The 20,782-nt window shown below is 31.3% G+C and overlaps 2 protein-coding genes across 9 annotated transcripts in view; both read left to right on the plus strand.

The window, feature by feature from the left end:
* The window catches only part of LOC105216178 (beta-1,4-glucuronyltransferase 1), a 249,143-nt gene extending 231,034 nt beyond the window's left edge, over positions 1-18,109 (plus strand). For 7 of the 8 annotated variants that reach the window (XM_054227009.1, XM_054227011.1, XM_054227008.1 and 4 more), the window contains 5 exons: positions 10,722-11,031; positions 11,092-11,558; positions 11,621-12,049; positions 12,108-12,417; positions 14,388-18,109. In XM_054227009.1, the coding sequence (XP_054082984.1) occupies positions 10,843-11,031; positions 11,092-11,558; positions 11,621-12,049; positions 12,108-12,417; positions 14,388-14,585 (1,593 nt within the window). In that variant the 5' untranslated portion in view covers positions 10,722-10,842 and the 3' untranslated portion in view covers positions 14,586-18,109. Of the gene's footprint in view, positions 1-8,284; positions 8,380-10,721; positions 11,032-11,091; positions 11,559-11,620; positions 12,050-12,107; positions 12,418-14,387 lie in introns of those variants that run through there. The other variant, XM_054227015.1, reaches the window with a different exon arrangement.
* On the plus strand, positions 8,733-10,473 carry LOC105216168 (DNA polymerase delta subunit 3). Its single transcript, XM_011190522.3, has one exon. The coding sequence runs from the start codon at positions 8,924-8,926 to the stop codon at positions 10,373-10,375; it is 1,452 nt and encodes a 483-aa protein (XP_011188824.2). The 5' UTR covers positions 8,733-8,923; the 3' UTR covers positions 10,376-10,473.
* Positions 18,110-20,782: the final 2,673 nt, after the last annotated feature.

Here is a 20,782-nt window from a genome sequence, read left to right on the forward strand (position 1 = left end):
TGCAATTAAAACTTCTAAAATTGAATTTAAATTTGCATCAAAGTGGTGCTACAATTTCTCATCTCCCTACTCTCCGCATTTAGCCAACGCTTTGTACCAACCATTTTTTGCCGATTACTTGAAGCGCTTACCATTAACCGACAGTTGTTGTTGCTGACTTGCAACTTTGCATGACTTTATGGCAACGTCTAGTTGTTTTGTAATGCGCGTAATTTAGCGAAGATCAAAAATAATTGAAAAGAATGTGCGTTGCTAATTCAATGCTTATAATGCTGGCAACTTTCAAGTTGTAATATGAGGTTAGTATGTGTCTCACCAGGTTCAACAGGATTTCAATGGCGTTTATCTCGCTTTCCTTCTTCCTAACTGCTTGCGCTAATTTTCCTAATTGAATTTCTGGAATTTAATACAGAAGCTGTTATCGATATCAACTTAAATTAATTGATCAACTTTGTAAGCTTCGCTAAATCAATTTTAATCTTACTAGCTTCAACCATTAATGTTAGCTTAATTGAATTTTTCTATTAAGAAGTCCATAAATTGTAACTGTATTGGCAAGCGATAATATAGAATTAGCTAACGGTAAATTAATAGACGACGAAAAACGATAAATCGTTAGAAAGCAGGAATGTGACACTTGAGTGGATAAAAGCTTTTGAGGAATATGATTCTCGATGTCGGTAAAAAGTTCTGTCAATAAGACCAAAAGCTGAGGTTGTTATGGAACTGCTCTCAGTAGTTCTATTAAGTCTGAAAACGTGCCGTTGGTATTATTAATTTTTTGTAGGTTAAATTTAGAAAGAAAAGAGAGACATTTTAAAAATCGTCCATTCTTCTGCAACCATACAGAGGAACTGAAATGATGAGCGACTTTTAGCGTTTGGTTTTGGACATTACATTCTCTGTTTAGCTCTGCAGGTCCTAGTATATTTTGCTGCATAAGGTAATAGTGAGTCACCCTGCTCGGCGGATCGGCTCGGAGAGGTCCTTCACGATTCTGACATAGCTCGGCCGGTCCGCCGCCTCTTGCTCTTGAACTTCTTCATGAGCGAGCAATGGAACATCTACTCCATTATCATGGATTGGGGAATCGGGTTCGTCCTCTGGTGTTGCATTTTCACTACCATTCAGCAGGTGGGAGAAGTGTTCCCTCCATAAACCCAATATGGCCTGAGCATCAATCGCTACATCCTCTCTAGGATTCCTCCAAGTCGAAATCATGTACCACATATTAAATATAAATTATTTCGTCTATCTCTCCATGAGTTCAACTTATTTGTTTCATTATGAACAACGAACTACCTTACGTTTTAAGCTTTAAATACACATATGTGTGTATATGCGAGTGTGTTTTCTTGTTTTCACGGAACATTGCTAGATAGTTCTTATTGCTGCTTTTTTTATTATATCTCCAATATCCCTTTTTGGAGATCATTTCTGGAGTGATCGTCGTTCTGTAATTTTTATTAAATAGGCATGTTTGTTTTTGGAGTATTCCTGCTTAGATTGATTTATACGATTGCTTTCGACGGATCATCACTCTATTTAATTGACAGACGTGTTAAATTTAGTACATATGTATATGTATCCTATTCAGTGATTTTAAGAAAATGTTTGAGAAGCATAATATTTTTGCCCAGTCACAAACCATATTTCTACAATTCAACTTCAATTGTACTTACACGTTATAAAAGCATATGTTGCACATATTTTGCTTATAAAATAAATCTAATAAAAACCAGCTTCTCTATGCATATGTGTTTGCTGTTATGTGACATCCTTCAATGCTGACATAAAAGAAGTCATAAAGCCAAAAATATTCTGCAATTCAAAGTACAAAAGTGCTGATTTACCAGTATGATCAACAACTTGAACAGACATTGAATGGAGTTTTCCTTTTCGTTTTTTTCTACATTTTTGAAGACTCGTAAAAGACAAGTAGGGTGCCAATTATTTAGCTACTTGCCGTAGTTTCAAGATGTCATAAAAGCAGTGCAATTGCAAATAAAGTAAAATGAAAGTGATGTATGTGTGTAAATAGTACATACATATATCATTCATATACTAGCATATAAGGAGTAGAGAAGTTGAGAGTGCATATAGAGGGGTTTTCAATAAGAACCCTACACAAGTTTTGTGAAAGTACTCGATTCCTTTTGCATGGCCACCACGGGCACGCTTGCAGAAGTCCAGTCTGGTTTTCAAACATAAATCGGTCGATACCGATGCAGTTTCACGTTCGATATTCGTACGAAGTTCATCAATCATCGCTGGCTTGTTGCCAAAGAATATAGTCTTGACATAGCCCCATAGGAAATAGTCTAACGGCGTCAAATCGCATTTCCGAGGCGGCCAATTGACTGTGCCATTTCGTGAGATAACACGTTCACCAATATTCAAAATATTCAGTTATCATTGAACGGTAGTGATTATCAGTATCATTCCCAGTAAGGTGCCGGTTTTGATCATTACGGATGAAGTACGGCCCAATAACGCCGTCGTCCCAAAAACCGCACCAAACCGTAATTTGTTCGGGATGCAATGGTGACTCATGGAGTACGAGTGGACTGCTGCCTGCCCAATAACGCATATTTTGCTTATTGACGAAGCCACTCAGCCAGAAATGAGCCACATCGCTACGTAGGACTCTTAAAGTTGAGAACAGTGACTCCGAATTTCGGTAGAAAATTTTGATTATTCGACTCGTTGTTGGATCCTATATTTTTCCACGATGAAATGGCAAATATTACTGAAGATTTATTTCTTCGCGTTACGATTTACCTTCTACTTCAAAATTGATAGATAACAGTCTCGCCGATTACTTCCACATTGTCTCTAGCGAGTATTCTTCTGAGGTCTAAGATAAGAAAACAGTTGTTGATGCCCTTCATCCGTAGAATACGGAGTATTCGTATGCAATTCCTAAGAGGCCCCAAACATAAGTATACATACAGTAACAATTTTCACCATATTTTAAAACAAATGATTAAAAACGTAGTTTTGCTTTCAATTTGTTCAAACGAATTTATTAAGCGTTTTAACGCTTTATCTTTTAATAAATTAGTTTGAACAAAGGATGAACACAAAACTACGTTTTTATTAATTTGTGAGCTTGTGTAATTTAGCTATTAATTTCATTGATTCATGGCACGAAGGTGTAGATCGACTGTGAGTTCGCTGAGCACACACTTTACAGAGAGCTTACGCCTACCTGAGTATTCATTAACAATTTGTCCAACACGTTCCTTAGTGTTTTAGTAAATTTTTAGTATAAGTAATCTCAATCAACTGTACTTAAATGATGTTGTGGATTTTTTGAACATTACAAAACACCATTTGATTGTCAGTCAGTAATGAATTTGAAGATTAGGTCCAGCTAAAAACAAACACTTGTGAAATCTGTTATTGGAGAGAGAGAGAGCATTATTCATAAGTTATCTATTTAGATTTATTGATGGAAACTGGCTAATAAATTTCATTGTTTTTTCTGACTCTCAGTTGGATGCAATTCTTAACTATATCGATTATGAGAGGCATTAGATAGACCGATATAGAGGTCATATTCTGTACTTGTTCCGGAAAGCATTACTTAAATTACCTGATTTTTTTCGGAAGGCTAATAATTTGTAGAGAGAGATCAGTTATAAGACTAATAATGGTCTAATACTATTTCCTATATACTTTCATTTTGGATAGTAACTTGAAACTTGTTTGTCATTAAATTACCGAAAGAGGTGCTTTGATTTTCTTAAGGGGTTATATACAGTTAGACGGCAGAAAAAAAGTGAATTTTCCAGAAATTTTTCTGAGAAAACTTTTTAATTTATTGATCCAAAAATTGATACACATATTATGGTATCTTTTAACTGTATTTTAAGACTTAGTACTAGTAAAAATATTTATTTGAAAAAGAGCTTCAGCTGATCTCCAGGAGCTCCTCTCAAAAAAGACGTTTTGCGGTGACCACTATATCTCGGAACTGGATCATATGAAAAACCAAACAGATTTCGTTAAAATAATGTTAAATCTAGTAATTAATCGAAGGAATAAGCAAAATAAAATTTTTGACAAAATGGCGGTTTCTCAAAAAAAAAAATCGATTCTTCACCGAAATTTCGGCCTTAAATTGTTTATAAAAAAAGAATATTTATCGGAGAGAAAAATCTTCGATAAATGACTAAAAAATATATTTAAGAAGGTCGTGTTAAAATTTGAGACTAATCGGTCTAGCCGTTTTCGAGTAATGTTGGTCACCGACTTTGAAAACACCATTTTGAGAAAAACGCGCTGCCGCTCGGACCTTGTACTTCCAAGCACTCTAAAACGCCTTTTCAAATTTGCTTGTAACTTTGAAAATATTCACCGGAACGATATGAAATTTTCTGTGTGTATTCTGAAATATACAAAAAATCGATTTTTTGAAAATTCTAACTGTATATAACCCCTTAACAAAATCAGAGACTTGTACATACATATAGTCTGATTAGTCTTTGTTACAGTACAATTCCGATTATCCGAACATCGATTAACAGAATATCCGTTAATGAAGACCCTGGATTCCTAATATTAACTGATGAAGAATTCATTGACGATTGGAACAGTAAAGAGAGAGAAGATGATGAAGAGGCCGCAAATATACTCGTAATAACTAAAATATTGTTTGATTTGCTTTGAAATCGATTAACCGGATTTTCGATTATCCGGAATACCCCTGGTTTTATTTTATCCGAATAATCGGGATTCTACTGTACGAATGTTAGATGCAAGACTTGGAATGTTCTACCTCATAAACGAAACGAACTGTCAAGCTTTCTCTTTATTTGTACTTAGAAATAGGCCTTCGTTCCCATACTTTCATGACTTTAAAATGCAAAGTGTTATTCCGTCAAAATCACAACTAACAATGAAATAATGGATGGCAACTGTCGGAGATTACGAAATTTATCTCATTTGTAGCTCTTTACAAGTAAACAGGCATAACGGTAAAATGCAACTTCGAAATTACTCGAGTTCTTGAGGCGTAAAATTGTAAAATTAAAAATTTTAAATATTCAAACTGTCAGATCTAATGTCGAAGATTATCGAAAACTCGATAAATGCGCACGATAAGCCATTGAACTCAATAATTTAAACTGTAAATTCATGTTTTTTACAATCCGACCACATTTTGTACTGAACAACTGAAAATCGGGCATTGAAAAGATAAGGCATTGAACAAATTATGCAAATAAATTGAGACACTTACGCAAATAACGTTTGTTTGTTTGTATGTATAGAATTTTATCATTTGTTCAAATTGAGTTTACGGGAGTCACTGTCCGTGACGCATTCCAATTACTTGTAATTGGGCAATATTTTGAGCGTTTATTTGCACAGGTTTTTACAAACGGTATGCGGTGTAAATAATTTTTTTCCATTAAAATATTTTTTTTTTACTTTTTCAATTATTTTCGCTTAAGCAGTGATGCTGTTGGCAGGCGGCATTTTATACTTGAATTTTACATGACTTTTTCATTATTCTTTTGTTTATTCTTTAAAATTTTTTTTTTTATTTTATGTCTTTATTTTCACCACCTCTGCACTCAGCACTGTTTTTTTTCTATCTTTCTTAAATATGACTAATTGATGCCAATGCTCTTTGTTTGTTGTACTTTATTTTCTTGCTGATTCTTGAAGCCGGTTTCAAATATGCCGAATTCTTTCCACTTGTGGTTTTGCATATTTTACACTTTCTTTGATTTCTACCTGCCGTTTCTTGTTCTACCATTTATACATATTTACATATATATATATATATATATATATACATATATGTATTTATAATCACTTATTTTTACCCTTTGTTTACCTGGACAAAATCGAGAAAAATTAGAACATGCTTATTGTTGTTGTATTTATGTGTACAAATCAATTTCGTTCTGGTGAGAATTGTAATTATCTGTTTAATTCAATCTTCTATACATATTTACGTGTTAATAATCATCGCCGAAAGCGGTGAACAGAGAAGTCAATTCGCCAATTGAGGTTATTGGGTACTTATTCATTTTTGTTGTTGTGTGGCCTTTTTTTTTAGCTAAAAAAGGGAAATCCTTTGTTAATGATATTTTAATATACATTTTTCAATAAAAATTACAAAAAAAAGATAATACTTTCAATCACCGTCAGTTTACTGTTAAACAATCGAAGAGAAGATTTCAATACTTGTACGAGGAATGTTCGAAAAGTATGTAAGTATTGTAACTAAGAAAATAAGTATAAAATGAGGGAATATTATTCATTTCTCAGAAAATGTGGAAACTATATTAGGTTAGTTTGATAGGCCAGAAAGCCACACATAGACCAGTTTTGGTCATCACGCAGTCTATAAGTAGTAGTAATCCTTTAGGATGCCTGCGCTTGACTCGAATTTTAAACAAGTAAGGAAGGGCTAAGTTCGGGTGTAACCGAACATTTTATACTCTCGCAATTTATTTATTTAACTTTATTAATATTATATAATACACAATTTGACCCACATAATCGCCATATATATTGTATAAAGTCCATTGGAAGTTGGAAACCCTAATATTAGGTTAGAAGCACCGAGGTCTTCGTGTTCGTTATATGAGGCCTTGAAAACCTATGGTCCGATTTCGGCGATTTTTAGAATGGGTCTGCCACACTATAAACGTAGTATTTGTGTAAAGTTCTGCATCGATATCTTCACTAGTGCTTACTTTATATATTGTAAAGTAAACGATTCAGATCGTCTTCAAATTTCTGGTATATAGGAAGTAGGCGTGGTTGTAAAACGATTTGGCCTATTTTCACAACATATCATTGGGATGCAAGGAAAATATTACAAACCGAATTTCATTGAAATTGGTCGAGTAGTTTCGGAGATATGGTTTTTGACCCAAAAGTGGGCGGAACCACGCCTATTTAATTGTTGTCTACCATTTTGAGTGCAGCTCTTCTGTACCATCTTTATAATGAAATTTAAGGTTTCTGGTGGTTTTCCTTACTGAATTAAAGCATTTTTAATAGTTTTCAACATAACCTTTGTATGGGAGGTGGGCGTGGTTATAATCCAATTTTTGGACTATATAAAGAAATGCAAGAAAAAACGACTACTGAGAGTTTCGTTGATATAGCTTTAATAGTTTACGAGATATGTACGCCCACTTTCCCAAAAAAATTACATTCGAATATGCACCTTCCTAGAACAAACTTTTGCACCAAATTTCATAGCTCGATTTACGGCTTAGTTATAGCTCTTTATGTGTTTTCAGTTATCGCCATTTTGTGGGCGTGGCAGTGGTCCTATTCCGCCCATCTTCGAACTTGACCTTCTTATGGTTCCAAGGAACACGTGTTTTAAGTTTCATTAAGATATCTCAATTTGTACTAAAGTTACAGCTTGCACGAACGGACAGACAGACATCCCGATTTAAACTTTACTCGTCACCCTGTTCACTTTGGATCTGACTCGTTTAGTTTTAGGATTTACAAACAACCGTTATGTGGACAAAACTATTATACTCCCTTTAGCAACTTTTGTTGTGAGAGTATAAAAATTACATGGGTTCACTATTGGTACCTCTTCCAGATTCTCATACTGTAAGGCCACCAAATGCTGGAGACGTAGCTTTGACAGTGCAGGACGAGCACACAATAGATGATCCATTGTTTCTCTGGTACTTTACTTTTGGCATTCCCTGCAGTTATCTCCATCTGTCAGCCCCATCTTATAGGCGTATGCCGCCACCAGACAGTGGCCAGTGAGTATTCCAACCATACTCTACAGTCCTTTCTATCGAGTGAATTGTGTGTATTTCTTTACACATGGCTTATGCGTTAAAAGTTTTGTGCTCAAGCCCAGCTATCCAGAAGCTCTCAACATTTTCAGATTACATCTCCAAAACTAGTAATTGGATCGACTTTAAAAATATTTAAAACAATATTCTAGAGATGCTACTGTATTGGAGAAGACATTAATAAATATAGTTTTTGTTGTCCCTTAAAAATTTTTCATATATTTGTAACTTTACATAGATCATGTCACACCTTACAATTACATTGAAATTGTTTTCTCTCCTCCATTTTTATATATATTTTCCATACCTTTACTCAATAACACCCAACAATATTTTTCAGTAATGTTTACAATTGTATAAATATTTAATAATTGTTGAAAAACAATTGGGTCAACACAACATGTCAAAGTAAATAAAAATATTTTTAAAATTATTTTAAATTATAACCTCAAATTTATGCAAATAAAAACGGGCTATATTTCAATAATAGCCTTGATGCTACCAAACGGTACTTCTAAATATTTTTGCACAGCTCGTTTTAGTAATTAACTGGTACTTGGCGTTGTAGGCCACGCACTTTTTGGTAATTTAAAAAAATTGTTTGTGTATCTGGAAATTGTGCTTTGAAGTAAATTAGAGCCAGATTTTGTAGTTCTTCTAGTGCAAAAATGTTTTAACATAACATAATAACAGATTTATTACGAAAAATTCATATTTATTATAATTTTTTTTATAACCTACAAACTTTTTTTTTATGAAAACGAGTAATGATTTTGTCGTGTGCGTGACGTGGCATAATTAATATAATATAAATTGTTATGTTATTATTAAAACTAAAAACTGTTTATTTAGTTATATACATTTTTATTATATTCAATTTAATTTCAATTCATTTGAATAACAATTTTAAAAGTAACGATATTAAATATTACATTCCACAACGTCAAATCCATGTTGCATATCTTGCTGACGCAATCCACACGTGGCAATGTACACGTTCCACTTTGACAGCTGCGCAATTGTGAAATTCATTGTGAACGAGCGTTTGTTAGAAATTTTGCGCTTTGCGAATTTGCATTTTTACTCAACATAGATCAATTCAAATTAGAAAAATATTTTTTTAAGAAATGTGTGCTGCTAAATTAGAGGAAGCGCTCAAAGATTGTATAATAAATTTCGACACTCGTGTGCTGCTAACGGATTTAATAAATGAGTATCACATGCCAATTGAAGAAATTAGTTCTACGCTAACAAAGTATTTGAAGCAACAGGAGAAGGAAGGCACTAAATATGAAAAGCGATTTGTTATCCATGGTATTGAAAAAGAAGATGCCACTAAAGAGGTATTTACTATCGTGAAAGGTGAAACAAAGTTAAAGGAATGGTTGAGTAAATTGAAAGATGCCGAGTCCTCACTTTACTCGGTTGAGATTGCCGGTGGAGCAAAAGCGCCAGCGGAAGATTTGAAACCAGTAACATGGTGCGCTATCAAGATAGAAAATTTGCAAACGCGTGTGAGTGGAGCTAAACAATTCAATGGAGATGTAACAAAATCAAACGCCAGTGCATCTCTTAAGTTGGAAAGTAAATCAGATGTGAAACAGTCAAAAGGTTTGGCGAGCGCATTTACCAAAACTAAACCTAGCAATACTACCGATAGTACAACTTCTACTAATGCTAAAAATAAAGATGCTGGCACATCTAAACCTAAAGCAGAAACTAAACCTAGTAGTAGCAACAACACTTCTAAACCTAAAGCAGTTGCAGCGGAAAAAACATCGCCACAAGCTAAAGTAAAAAGCGAAATTGATGCTGGCAAAAAGACCTCACCGAAAACAAACGAACAGAAAAAACTTTCGCCAAAGGACAAAAAGGCCGCAGCGGCAGCAAGTGGTCAAAAAGGTATTGGCAACTTTTTTGTGCCCAAGGGTAAAAATGCGGCCGAAACTACAAGTAAAGCTGCTACCGGTGTTATACGTCAAAAGTCTCCCCAAAAATTGAATGACTTCTTTAAAAAACAAACTGATACCAAAGAAGCACTCAAAAATGAGGAGAAAAAAGCCAATACTTCCGCACAACTATTCGACGATGATGACGAAGATGAGGAGAAGGAGGACAATATGGCAGTAGATGACGAAGCGGAACCAGTTGAAGTGCATGTAGAATCATCAGATGAGGAAGAAGAGATTAATAAATTGCGACGCAAAGTGATAGAAGCTGAGCGGGAAGAAGCAGCTACAAGCAGTCGAAAACGTTTACGCATCGAAGACTCAGATGATGAAGATAATGAAGTGGAACAAGTGGACGAGCAACCACAGGCAAAACAAGGCAAATTGGATGAAGCAGTAGTAACCGAGATAGAGGATACACCGCTGAAATCAGAAACATACTTAGATGATGATGGATTTGTCATAACAATTAAATCAAAAACGCGCGCAAAACCAGCAACAACAGCGGCAGCTGCACGTCAAAAGACACCCAAGAAGTCGAGCCCAAAGGAAAGTAAATCAAAGCCAACGCCAACGCCAGCCGCCAAGACGAAGCAGGGAAACATAATGAATTTCTTTAAAAAGAAGTAGTTGTTACGTATTTAATAATTGTATTATGTAGTTTTTTTATTTAAGAATTTAAACTTTATTGAATAAAATACGAGTTGTATGCATACAAACACTGTTAATGCGTTAGTCGTTATTCGATAGTTTTTTACGTGTAATTGGTTTTTGTAAAACTGACAAATTTTGTAAAAATTACCAAAAGTGTATACAAAATACACTTAAAAAATAAATACACTTTGGTTCCACAGTGTAAGGTAGTATCCGTCTGATAAAAAGCATAAAAAACAAAATTCTGTAATTTTAATCGTTAATTATTAGCTATAATTTTTCATTTGAAAACATTAACGAATTATATTTTTTACTTTTGCAGCTGTACTTTATTATATTGAATCAGAATTATACACATACGCTAGCAAGTAGCTGAAAGCTTGCCTTCTTCCTACAAAACACGTAACTACTAGTCCTCCACTGCCGCACTATAAGCAAAAGAAATGGTGCGTTTCGAGCCGTTAGGTCAGAAAATGTTCACACGACGCAATTGGTTGCTGCGTTGTAGCATATTGATCAATATCTTGGTCATACTCTACATATGCAGTCATGTTATGATTGGCAATGGCACTGGATTTAACGGCAGCAACACATTCTTCATACAGGAACGTGGTGTGGAACCAGCGAATAGCGTAAGCATTTACTAAAATTTCTTCAAAATATCATATAAATAAAATCGCTTTAAATCACAGGCACAACTGATAGGTGATAAAATACAACCGCCCCCGCCACCGCCGCCCGCATCCAACGATTTACCACCAGCGCCAGTGGCGCCCAACGATACTGGTGGCGCTGAGGCGGCGCCTGTTGCATCAAATGACGCTGTTGCCGCGCCCTCACAAAATCTAGCCGGTAGCGCTGTGGCGGGGAATATAGCTGGCGCTGCTAACTTGCCCGAAGCCGTTGTATACACAAATGGCACTAGCAACGATGGTGATGCAGCTGTCGCAGAAGACAAAGATCCAGATGTACGATTAGATGCGCTCTTAAATTGTTACGATCGCGACTTCCAACCGGACGTGGCGCAACGTGGCGATTTCTGGGTGCTCACGAATTACGTGCGCGCCGATCATGGTCCGATCAAGTGCTCCGAATCGATCACTTATACAACGCATGCGGACTACACATTTTTAGATAATCTCATACCGCTGCTGGAACGGTAAGTAGAAAATATAGTGTTGTTGTGAGTAAAAACCTAATTTCAACTATTTTCTGCTGCAGTTGGAATGCGCCCGTCAGCATTGCGATGCATACACCCGGCACTGACTATCAACCGACCATTGACGCCATTAAGTACCTGCGTGAATGCCTGCCGGAAAGTCATTTGGTGCGCACATTTACCACATTTCATCTGTACTTTAGCACGAAACACATACCCAAAACGGTGGCAAAGTCCTCGGAAGTGTTGAAGACACCCTACAATTGCACGCTGCCGCCACCCTATTTCAATGTCAGTTCCGGCCATTTGTATAAGTCACAAAAGAAATTATTATATCCGGTGAATGTGGGTCGGAATATAGCGCGCGATGCTGCCTTAACACATTTCATATTAGCCTCAGATATTGAATTGTATCCAAATCCAGGTTTGGTGAAGAAATTCCTCGAGATGATTGCGCGCAACGATGCGTATCTGCAGCGCAAAGCGCCGAGGTACAAGCAAATAAATATTTTATCATCCCTACATTTCTATAATTTCCATTTTATTTAGAGTATTTCCACTCTCCATCTTCGAAGTGGAGGCCAATGCAACCGTGCCGCGCGACAAATCGGAGTTACAGGATTATTTGCGCACTGGCAAGGCGATACCCTTCCATAAGCGTGTCTGCGCCAGTTGTCACGGCGTGCCGCAGTCCAAAGAATGGATGGCCGCCAATGAGACCGATGAGTTGAGTGTTTTCCACATAGGCAAGCGTACGGGCTACTTCAGACATTGGGAACCCATTTACATTGGCACACATGCCGATCCACACTACGACGAACGACTGAGTTGGGAGGGTAAAAGTGATAAGATGACACAGGTAAGTTGCATCAAATGAAATGCAGCAGTAGGAAAATATTTTTTAATACTTTTTTATACTCTCGCTTAATGTTGATAAGAGAGTATTATAGTTTTCTTCGCATAGCGGTTGTTTCTTTGTCATAAAACTAAACGAGTTATATACATATAGGGTTATGAAAAAATCGAAATCGGACCATTGGCACGCCCACAAAATGGGGAAAACCATAAACCTATAAAGTGTCATAACTAAAATTTGACATAAAGGATCGCACTAGGGAAGGGCATATCAGGATGTAATTTTTATTGAAAAGTGGGCGTAGCCCCGCCCCTAAAAATGGGTGAAATCGATTCACAAAAGCGCCCACTTCCCATATAATTCAATTTTGAATTCCATCCGATTCCTTCACTTTATAATATATACATACATACATTAGGAAAAAATGATGATGATGGAATAAAACTGTATTTGAGCTCATTGTCGAAAAATTGTCGAAATCGGACTGTAACTTTTTAATTCCCCGGATATCGAATATGAAGAACTCAGTGCCAGTATTTTTTCACCGAAAATATCGGTAAATCTCACAGATATCTTAAATTAATTCAGAGGAAATCTTTGTCTTCTAATAGTGTGTCTCTGTACCAAAAAATGGTTCAAATCGGGTCAAAACTTCCCCTAGTTCCCATATACCTAATAATAGGTTTTTTAAACTTCCGGTGGGCTTTATACCTCATATATCGGTTAATGTGTGAAATATCTTAGCCAAATTAAGTGAGCCATAATCTTGGATATACTAGATAACGTATATTGGTGGATAAGGGTTGTTTGTAACACCCAAAACTATACGAGTTAAATGTAGGGTTATATATACCAAAGTGATCAGGGTGAAGTGTGGAGTTCAAATCCGAATGTCTGTCTGTCCGTCCGTCCGTACGTCCGTCCGTCTGTGCAAGCTGTAACTTGAGTAAAAATTAAGATATCTTGATAAAACTTGGCACACTTATTTCTTGGCACCATAGGAAGGTTGCTTTCGAAAATGAACAAAATCGGACCACTGCCCCACCCACAAAATGGCGAAACCAAAAACACATAAAGTGCCATAAATAAAGCTATGGAACTAAAATTTGGTATGAAGGATCGCACTATGAAGGGTCATATTTGGATGTAATTCTTTTGGGGAAGAGGGCGTGACCCCGCCCCAAATAGGGTTTTTGTATATATCTCGCAAACCAATAGAGCTATATAAACCGAACTTTCTGCAGTCGTTTTTTTAGCCACTTCTTAATACAGTCCAAAAATGAAAGAAATCGGATAATAACAATGCCCACCTCCCATACAAAGTTTAGGTTGAAAATTACTAAAAGTGAGTTAACTCACTAACGAAAAACGTGAGAAACACTAAATTTCACATAAGAAATGGCAGATGGAAGCTGCACTCAGATTTTTTTACAAAATGGAAAATGGGCGTGGCGTCGCCCACTTATGGGTCAAAAACCATATCTCAGGAACTACTCGACCGATTTCAATGAAACTTGGTTTGTAATAGTTTTCTTACATCCCAATGATATGTTGTGAAAATAGGCCAAAACGCTTCACAACCACGCCCAATTCCAATATACCAGAACTTTGAAGACGATCTGAATCGTTAACTTTACAATATATAAAGTAAGCACTAGTGAAGATATCGGTGCAGAGCTTTGCACAAATACTATGTTAATAGTGTGGCAGCCCCATTCTAAAAATCGCCAAAATCGGATCATATGTTTTCAAGGCCCCATAGAGCGAACATGAGGACCTCGGTACTTCTAACCTAATATTAGGGATTCTAACTTTCAAGGGACTCTATACAATATATATGTGGGTCAAATTGTGTATTATATAATATAGAGTTAAATAAATTGCGAGAGTATAAAATGTTCGGTTACACCCGAACTTAGCCCTTCCTAACTTGTTATTTATTCTTTTTCTTTAATTTTATTCTCTTTTTGTAGGGTTATGCGCTCTGCGTTTTAGACTACGAATTCCACATACTGGACAATGCCTTCCTCGTGCACAAACCGGGCATTAAAGTGCTGCAAAAAGATAATCGTCGCGCCATGTTGGCGGGCAAAACGAATCAACTCATACGTAAAATCATCTATCCGGAATTGAAGATAATGTATGGTGTGCGTCAAGGCTGCGTTGTATAGTAACTAATAAATTGGCAAAAAAGTTGAAAAACTTTTTTAAGCTATCATAAGCATGGAATTAAAAGACTACTACTACAATTCAAAATACTACTTTTCTAAGAGACGTAGCGCAAGCTGAACCGTATGAAACATTAACGATATGCTGTTGCAGCGTATATATATGTATGTAAAATATATATATTTAACTATTTGCCAGCGTATGCATAGTTACAATTATATTGAGTAATTACTAACTAAATAGCGTCGATTTGCGCCAAAACGCACTGTAAAGTATAGTATATATTTTATAGTAGTTTGTTTTTTGTTTTTTAATTTCGTTTTATTTCCAATTGAAATATGCAAAGATAACCTCAAAAATATTTTTGTAACGTAACTATAGCTATTAATTATGCAAAAAAAAAGTGTCACAAAAGAAAAGTATATAAGCATATATACTAAAACTACGCTAAAGTCGCTGCAAAAAATATTTAATAAATTGTGAAAGTGCGAAAAATATTTTTTTTTTTGTGCAATTGAATTAAATAATTAATTGCATATTTTCAAAATATGTACGAAATTTGTAATAAGTGAATTGAAAAAAATAAAAAAAGAGAAAAACGAAAATACGTTAAAAAATATTAGTTTAGTGAGAAAAAAACTTAGATATTTTTGTATTGTTAATTAATTACTAGTAAGTTTAACGAATATAAGCCCGCAAAAGAAAAAAATATAAACGCGTTGCAAACAAAAACGCCTAATAGTCAAAAAAAAAAGAATTTGTAGTAATACTTTTAAGCGTCAAATATGAAATTTGTAAATACACTTTAAGTGTATACAGAGCACACGCACGCACTCTCACATACATACATGCCTATACGTATGCGTATGTATGTAATTTTGTAGTAAAAAATCGGATTATCCAAAGTATTAATCCACATATTTTTTCACTGTGTTCGTAGTTTCCCAAATATAAGCATAATTTGTTGTTGTGTTAATTGAAATTAAATGAAATAATTCTGATTTTTTTTAGCCGCACTAACATTTTTACGTTCTCAAAAAATTTTTATTTTCTTCGTTCGTTCTTTGTAGTTGTAACTAACCGTTATAATCAATATGCTTTAAAAGGTATTATTTGCTTTGTTGTAGCTGTATATTTATGCTATAAAGTAACGGTATATAATTTGTTTATTGTTATTTTGTTAACTTGAGCCTAAATTTTATACGAATTCGTTTGAAAACAGACATTTTTAATAATTAGCTTTGTATTAAAACTTTATTCAAAGTGCTGAAATTCTATACTAGCCGCTTTCGATGCGTCACTCAACTCTTGTAAGCTACAATTACTTGTAAAACCAAATAACAAAATTGAGTTCAAAACTAGTGTGTATGCAGTTGTGTAACTTCAACTTTAAAAATGTTTATGTGATTTATACCAGTTGTATTTTCGTTACACCACTACTCAATTTCTGACGCAACAAAGCCAACTAATAACAAATTAAAAACATATTAAAGTAGTCTAACGGTTTGCTAAATTATACCAGTTTTCTAAATTATACCAGTTTTTATACCTTTTTTTTGTTTCATCACTGCCTATTTTTTTCAAAACAATGGCAGCAATAACTTATTAAAGTAGCATACCAATTTTACAAATTAGACCAGTTTTTATACCAATTTTTTGTGTTTTTCTTCACATTCTAATTTTCTGCAATATCAATAACAAATGAAGCAGTATATCAATTTTAAAAATTATACCAGTTTTTTGTTTGTTTCATCACTGCATATTTTTTCCAAACTTATTAACTTAATAAAGTATTGAATCAAATTTTAAAATTATACCAGTTTTTATACGAGTTTTTTGTTTGTTTCATCACTTTATAATTTTTGACAAATCGAAACCGGCTATTATTAGAAAAGAAGCATAAAGTAATTTTTCGAATTCAGTAAAAAAATAATATTTTACAGCGACTTAAGCGACATTTTATAAACTAAAATTTAATTAAATGAAAATTAATTAATTATTATGCAATTCTTTTGTTAAAAATCAAAAATTAATATTAAATAAATACGAACTTCCACTTGATTACCAACATAAATCCTTCATTGACTGCAACAAAGTCTGCCAATTAATGTTTAAATTATTAATATATTTTTTTTTTTAATTTTAGTTTTCTAAACTGGCATAAAATCAAGGGCATTTGAGACCAGTTTTATGCCACAATTACAATTTTTTTTTCAAAATATTAAATTTTCCTTTTTCAACTAATATTTCAAGCATTTTACTACATTGAGAAAAATTAAAAATATAGTATAATAGCCTTTTGTAAGCGTAAGAACCGTGATATTTGAACTCTAGTAATTAAAAAAGTAATTAAAAGGTAAACATGAAAACAAAACAAAAATAATAAACAATACATACAAACTTTTTGCAAACACAGTCACTATGTTGCATTACTGATTAAAAATAAAAAAAATAATAATTTAATAATTATTATAAAAATTTGTATCATCTCAAATTCAAAAAAGCATAGTGTGTAATCTAAGTATTTGTATAAGTAATGCGCATAAAACTAGCTGGTAGACTAGTTAAGTAGGCATTGAAGGCAAGTAAACAATTACACATAACGGTTCATGCAAAAAATTGTGTATTGTTTGTGGCAAAAAACTCAATAATACTAAAAACGTGAACTATAAATAAAAAACTAATTCAAAAAAATGCCAATTAAATATTTACGGAAAGTGAAAATTTTGCTATGGAAACTACTAAATAACTTAATTGTGTATGTATTATTAACGCACTAACACTACAACGGCATGTATATACTTAAGATGTGAAAACAAAAACAAAAAACACTTTGCGTATTTAGTTTGCTATTAAAAATAAAATGCATTTTTTTAATAGAAATAAAAAAATAAAGAATTTAATATTTTCGTAGCGTCAAAGACTTCTTCAAACTATAAACTACGCTACAACAAATAGGGAAAATTAGTGTTATCTCAGACCAAAACGCGCACTTAGTGTGTGTTTGCGTCACCAGAAAGCCATGGTATTTGATGATATTTGCTGAATAAAAAAGTTATTAATTTTTTTTAATAAAAAATTTCGCGAAATGCGCGCAAGTTGGAAGGGAATGCAATTTGGTAGTTTATTAAAATATTATTATTATTAATATTAGCTGTGTATTAAAGTTTAGTGATTTCTTAAAAATATTTTGTTTTAATAATTATAATTTAGGATAAACAATATCTATAACATTTGTAAATTTTATTTCAATTTTGCATTTCAATTAAGTTTTAGTGAAAAACATTTTAGTTTCTTTGTGTGAAAAAAATGCAGTTTTTTAATTATATTTCACTTTTTATCTATAAAAAAGTTTATTTTACTTTTATGTCTATAAAGAAACACTAAAGGTTTATAGTTTCCTATTTAAGTTCTCGCTTCCATTACGACATCGTCAACTTCCTGCCATTAACTAGACATGAATTTACGCTCCCATTAAATATATGTTAAACTCTTTAAAATAATTTTATTACAAATAAAATAAATATTATAAAATAAATAAACAAAATAATACAAATAAAAAATTATAAAAAATATAATACAATAATATTTTAAAATAAAAAAAAAATTATAAAATATTAAATGAAATCTTTAAAAAAAGGAAATAAATTAAAAATCTTAAAACGAAAAACTGACGAAAATAAAAATAAAAAAATGTCATGAAGCTTTATAATAAATAAATAAATAAAATAAAATAAAAAATATTATAAAATAAATAAAGAAATTTATATACTAAAATATAAAAATAATAAAAAAAATTATTATAAAAACGTAAAAAAAATTGGAATAATTTATTTTAAAAATATTAAAACGAAAAAATTATGAAACTAAAAATAAAAAAAATATCATGAAACTTTATATAATAATATAAAATAAATATAAATAAAAAAATAATATAAAAAGAATGAAAATAGAAAAATTTGAAACATACAAAAAATAAAAATTAAGAGTTAGTACATAAATAAATCAATAAATGTAAAACAAGTAACGCACAGTAGAGTAATTAAAAAGCTTACCTGGAGAAACATATTAAAAATAAGAAATTGTATAATTTTGTATGTATAAAAACATGTAATTAAAACCTTAAGAATGAAACTAAAATGAGCTAATATAAAATAAAACATCTGTACAAGAAATAATAAAAATTTATTAAAAAAAGTAAATAAATATAAAAAAATATAATAAAATAAGAGAAAAATAAATAAATACAATAATAAAAAAATTAATTGAATAATTAAAAAAAATTAATTGAATAATTAAAATAAATAAATACACAATCAACAAATTTTTAATACACAACAGTAAAGTCAACTAATAAGAAGGTTTAAAAATTAGGAATGCATTAATATGAAAAAAAATACGTAAAAAAATAAAACAAAAAATAATTGATTAATTAATTAACATCCAAAATAAAATTAAATTTAATTGAATATATTAAAAGGTTTTAGTTTTAATGATAACAAAATAAAAAAATAAAACAAATACAAGTAAAATTCCACAAATTAAAAAAATTATAAATAAAACATAATATTAAAATAATTTTAAAAATATTTCATAAAACTAAAAAATAAAATGAGAAAAAAACTACGAATTTAGTAAAAAAAATAGTCTTATACTTACTAGAAAAATAAACAACAAAATAAAATAAAAAATTAATTATGAATAATAATCGTATAACTTAATATATAAATAAAAAATATTAAAATGAAATAAAAAGATAAAAATTATTTAATAAAAATAAAAAATAAAACTAGGTATTTAATAAAAAATTAGTTTTATAAATTGTTAACAAAAATAAATTTAAAAAATATTAAAATTAAATAAGATAAAAATAAAAAATGAAAGAATTTAAATAAAAAAATTTAAAAATAAATAAAATTAAATAAAAAAAATTTTAAAATAAATAAAATTAAATAAAAAAAATTAAAAAATAAATGAAACAAATGAAAATGTAATGAAATCTTTAAAATATTTATAACAAAATTGTACAAAAATTTTGAAAATAACTAATAAAATTGAAATAAAATAATTTTAAATCGATTAAAATGAAAACAATTAAAATAATTCTATAACAAAATAAAAGTAATAAAATAAAATTAATTGACTTCAAAAAAAAAAAAAAATTATAAAATTCCTTTTTAATTAAATTTGAAAAATAAATATAATAAAAATTATAAAATTGGTTTTTAATATAATTAAAATTGATAAATAAATTAAATTAAAAATAATGAAACTACTTTTAAAATAATTAAAATTAATAAATACATTTAATGAATTAATATAATTAAAATTAATAAAAAAATTTAATGGAAATATAAAAATAATTTATTTAAATTGAATATTAAAAAAATAAAGTTCAGTAAAATTGATATAAAATTGGTTTTTAATATAATAAATTAATATTTAAATTAATATAAATAAATTAAATTAAAAATAATAAAACTACTTCTAAAATAATTAAAATTTAATAAAATAATTTAATTTTTTCGCAATAAATTAATTAATTTTGCAACAAAACTGCAAACAGGAACAGCAGGACTTCTAAAAAAAGTCATTTCAATTTTCACTTCCAAAACCAAATAAAATATGAAGTATAAAACAAAATACATATTTATAGAACGCGCTTAGAGCAAACGTGTATGAATAGAACTAGAGAAGAAAAAATATTTTGATTCAACTGAAAATTTGCTCGATTGCTACACGTATTAAATGATAAACTTTGATAGTTGTTTGCTAGTGAAAACAAATTTTGTAACAAAAAATATTTAATAAATAAAAGTAAATAGAAATCGACTTCAAAGAAATGGCAGTTGAGCTGCTACCATAGCTTAAACTAAAACAATTACAACAAATATGCGCTAAATAACAACAAAAAAAATCATTTTAATTACAAAAGTATGGCTGGTGCCAAGCGAAAGTAGTTGGACATTTTTATTTCAGTAAATATTAAAATGTAGCAGCAGCGAGGAAATAAAAATAATGTAATATAAAAAAAAAATGAATTAGAATTAAAAAAAATCGAAATTAAAAATAAATCGAAACTAAAAAATATAATAAAGATTAAAATATTTTATTAAAGTAAAGTAATAATAACACAAAAAAAATATTAAGTGTTTGTCAGTCAAACACACCGCTTATGACATAATACATAAAACTCATT

This window comes from Zeugodacus cucurbitae, chromosome 3 (genome assembly GCF_028554725.1).
Source record: "Zeugodacus cucurbitae isolate PBARC_wt_2022May chromosome 3, idZeuCucr1.2, whole genome shotgun sequence".
Lineage (NCBI taxonomy): Eukaryota > Metazoa > Arthropoda > Insecta > Diptera > Tephritidae > Zeugodacus > Zeugodacus cucurbitae.

Excerpts from the sequence above, each read along its gene's own strand:
- LOC105216168 (XM_011190522.3), top strand. The coding sequence starts at position 8,924 with ATGTGTGCTGCTAAATTAGAGGAAGCGCTCAAAGATTGTATAATAAAT.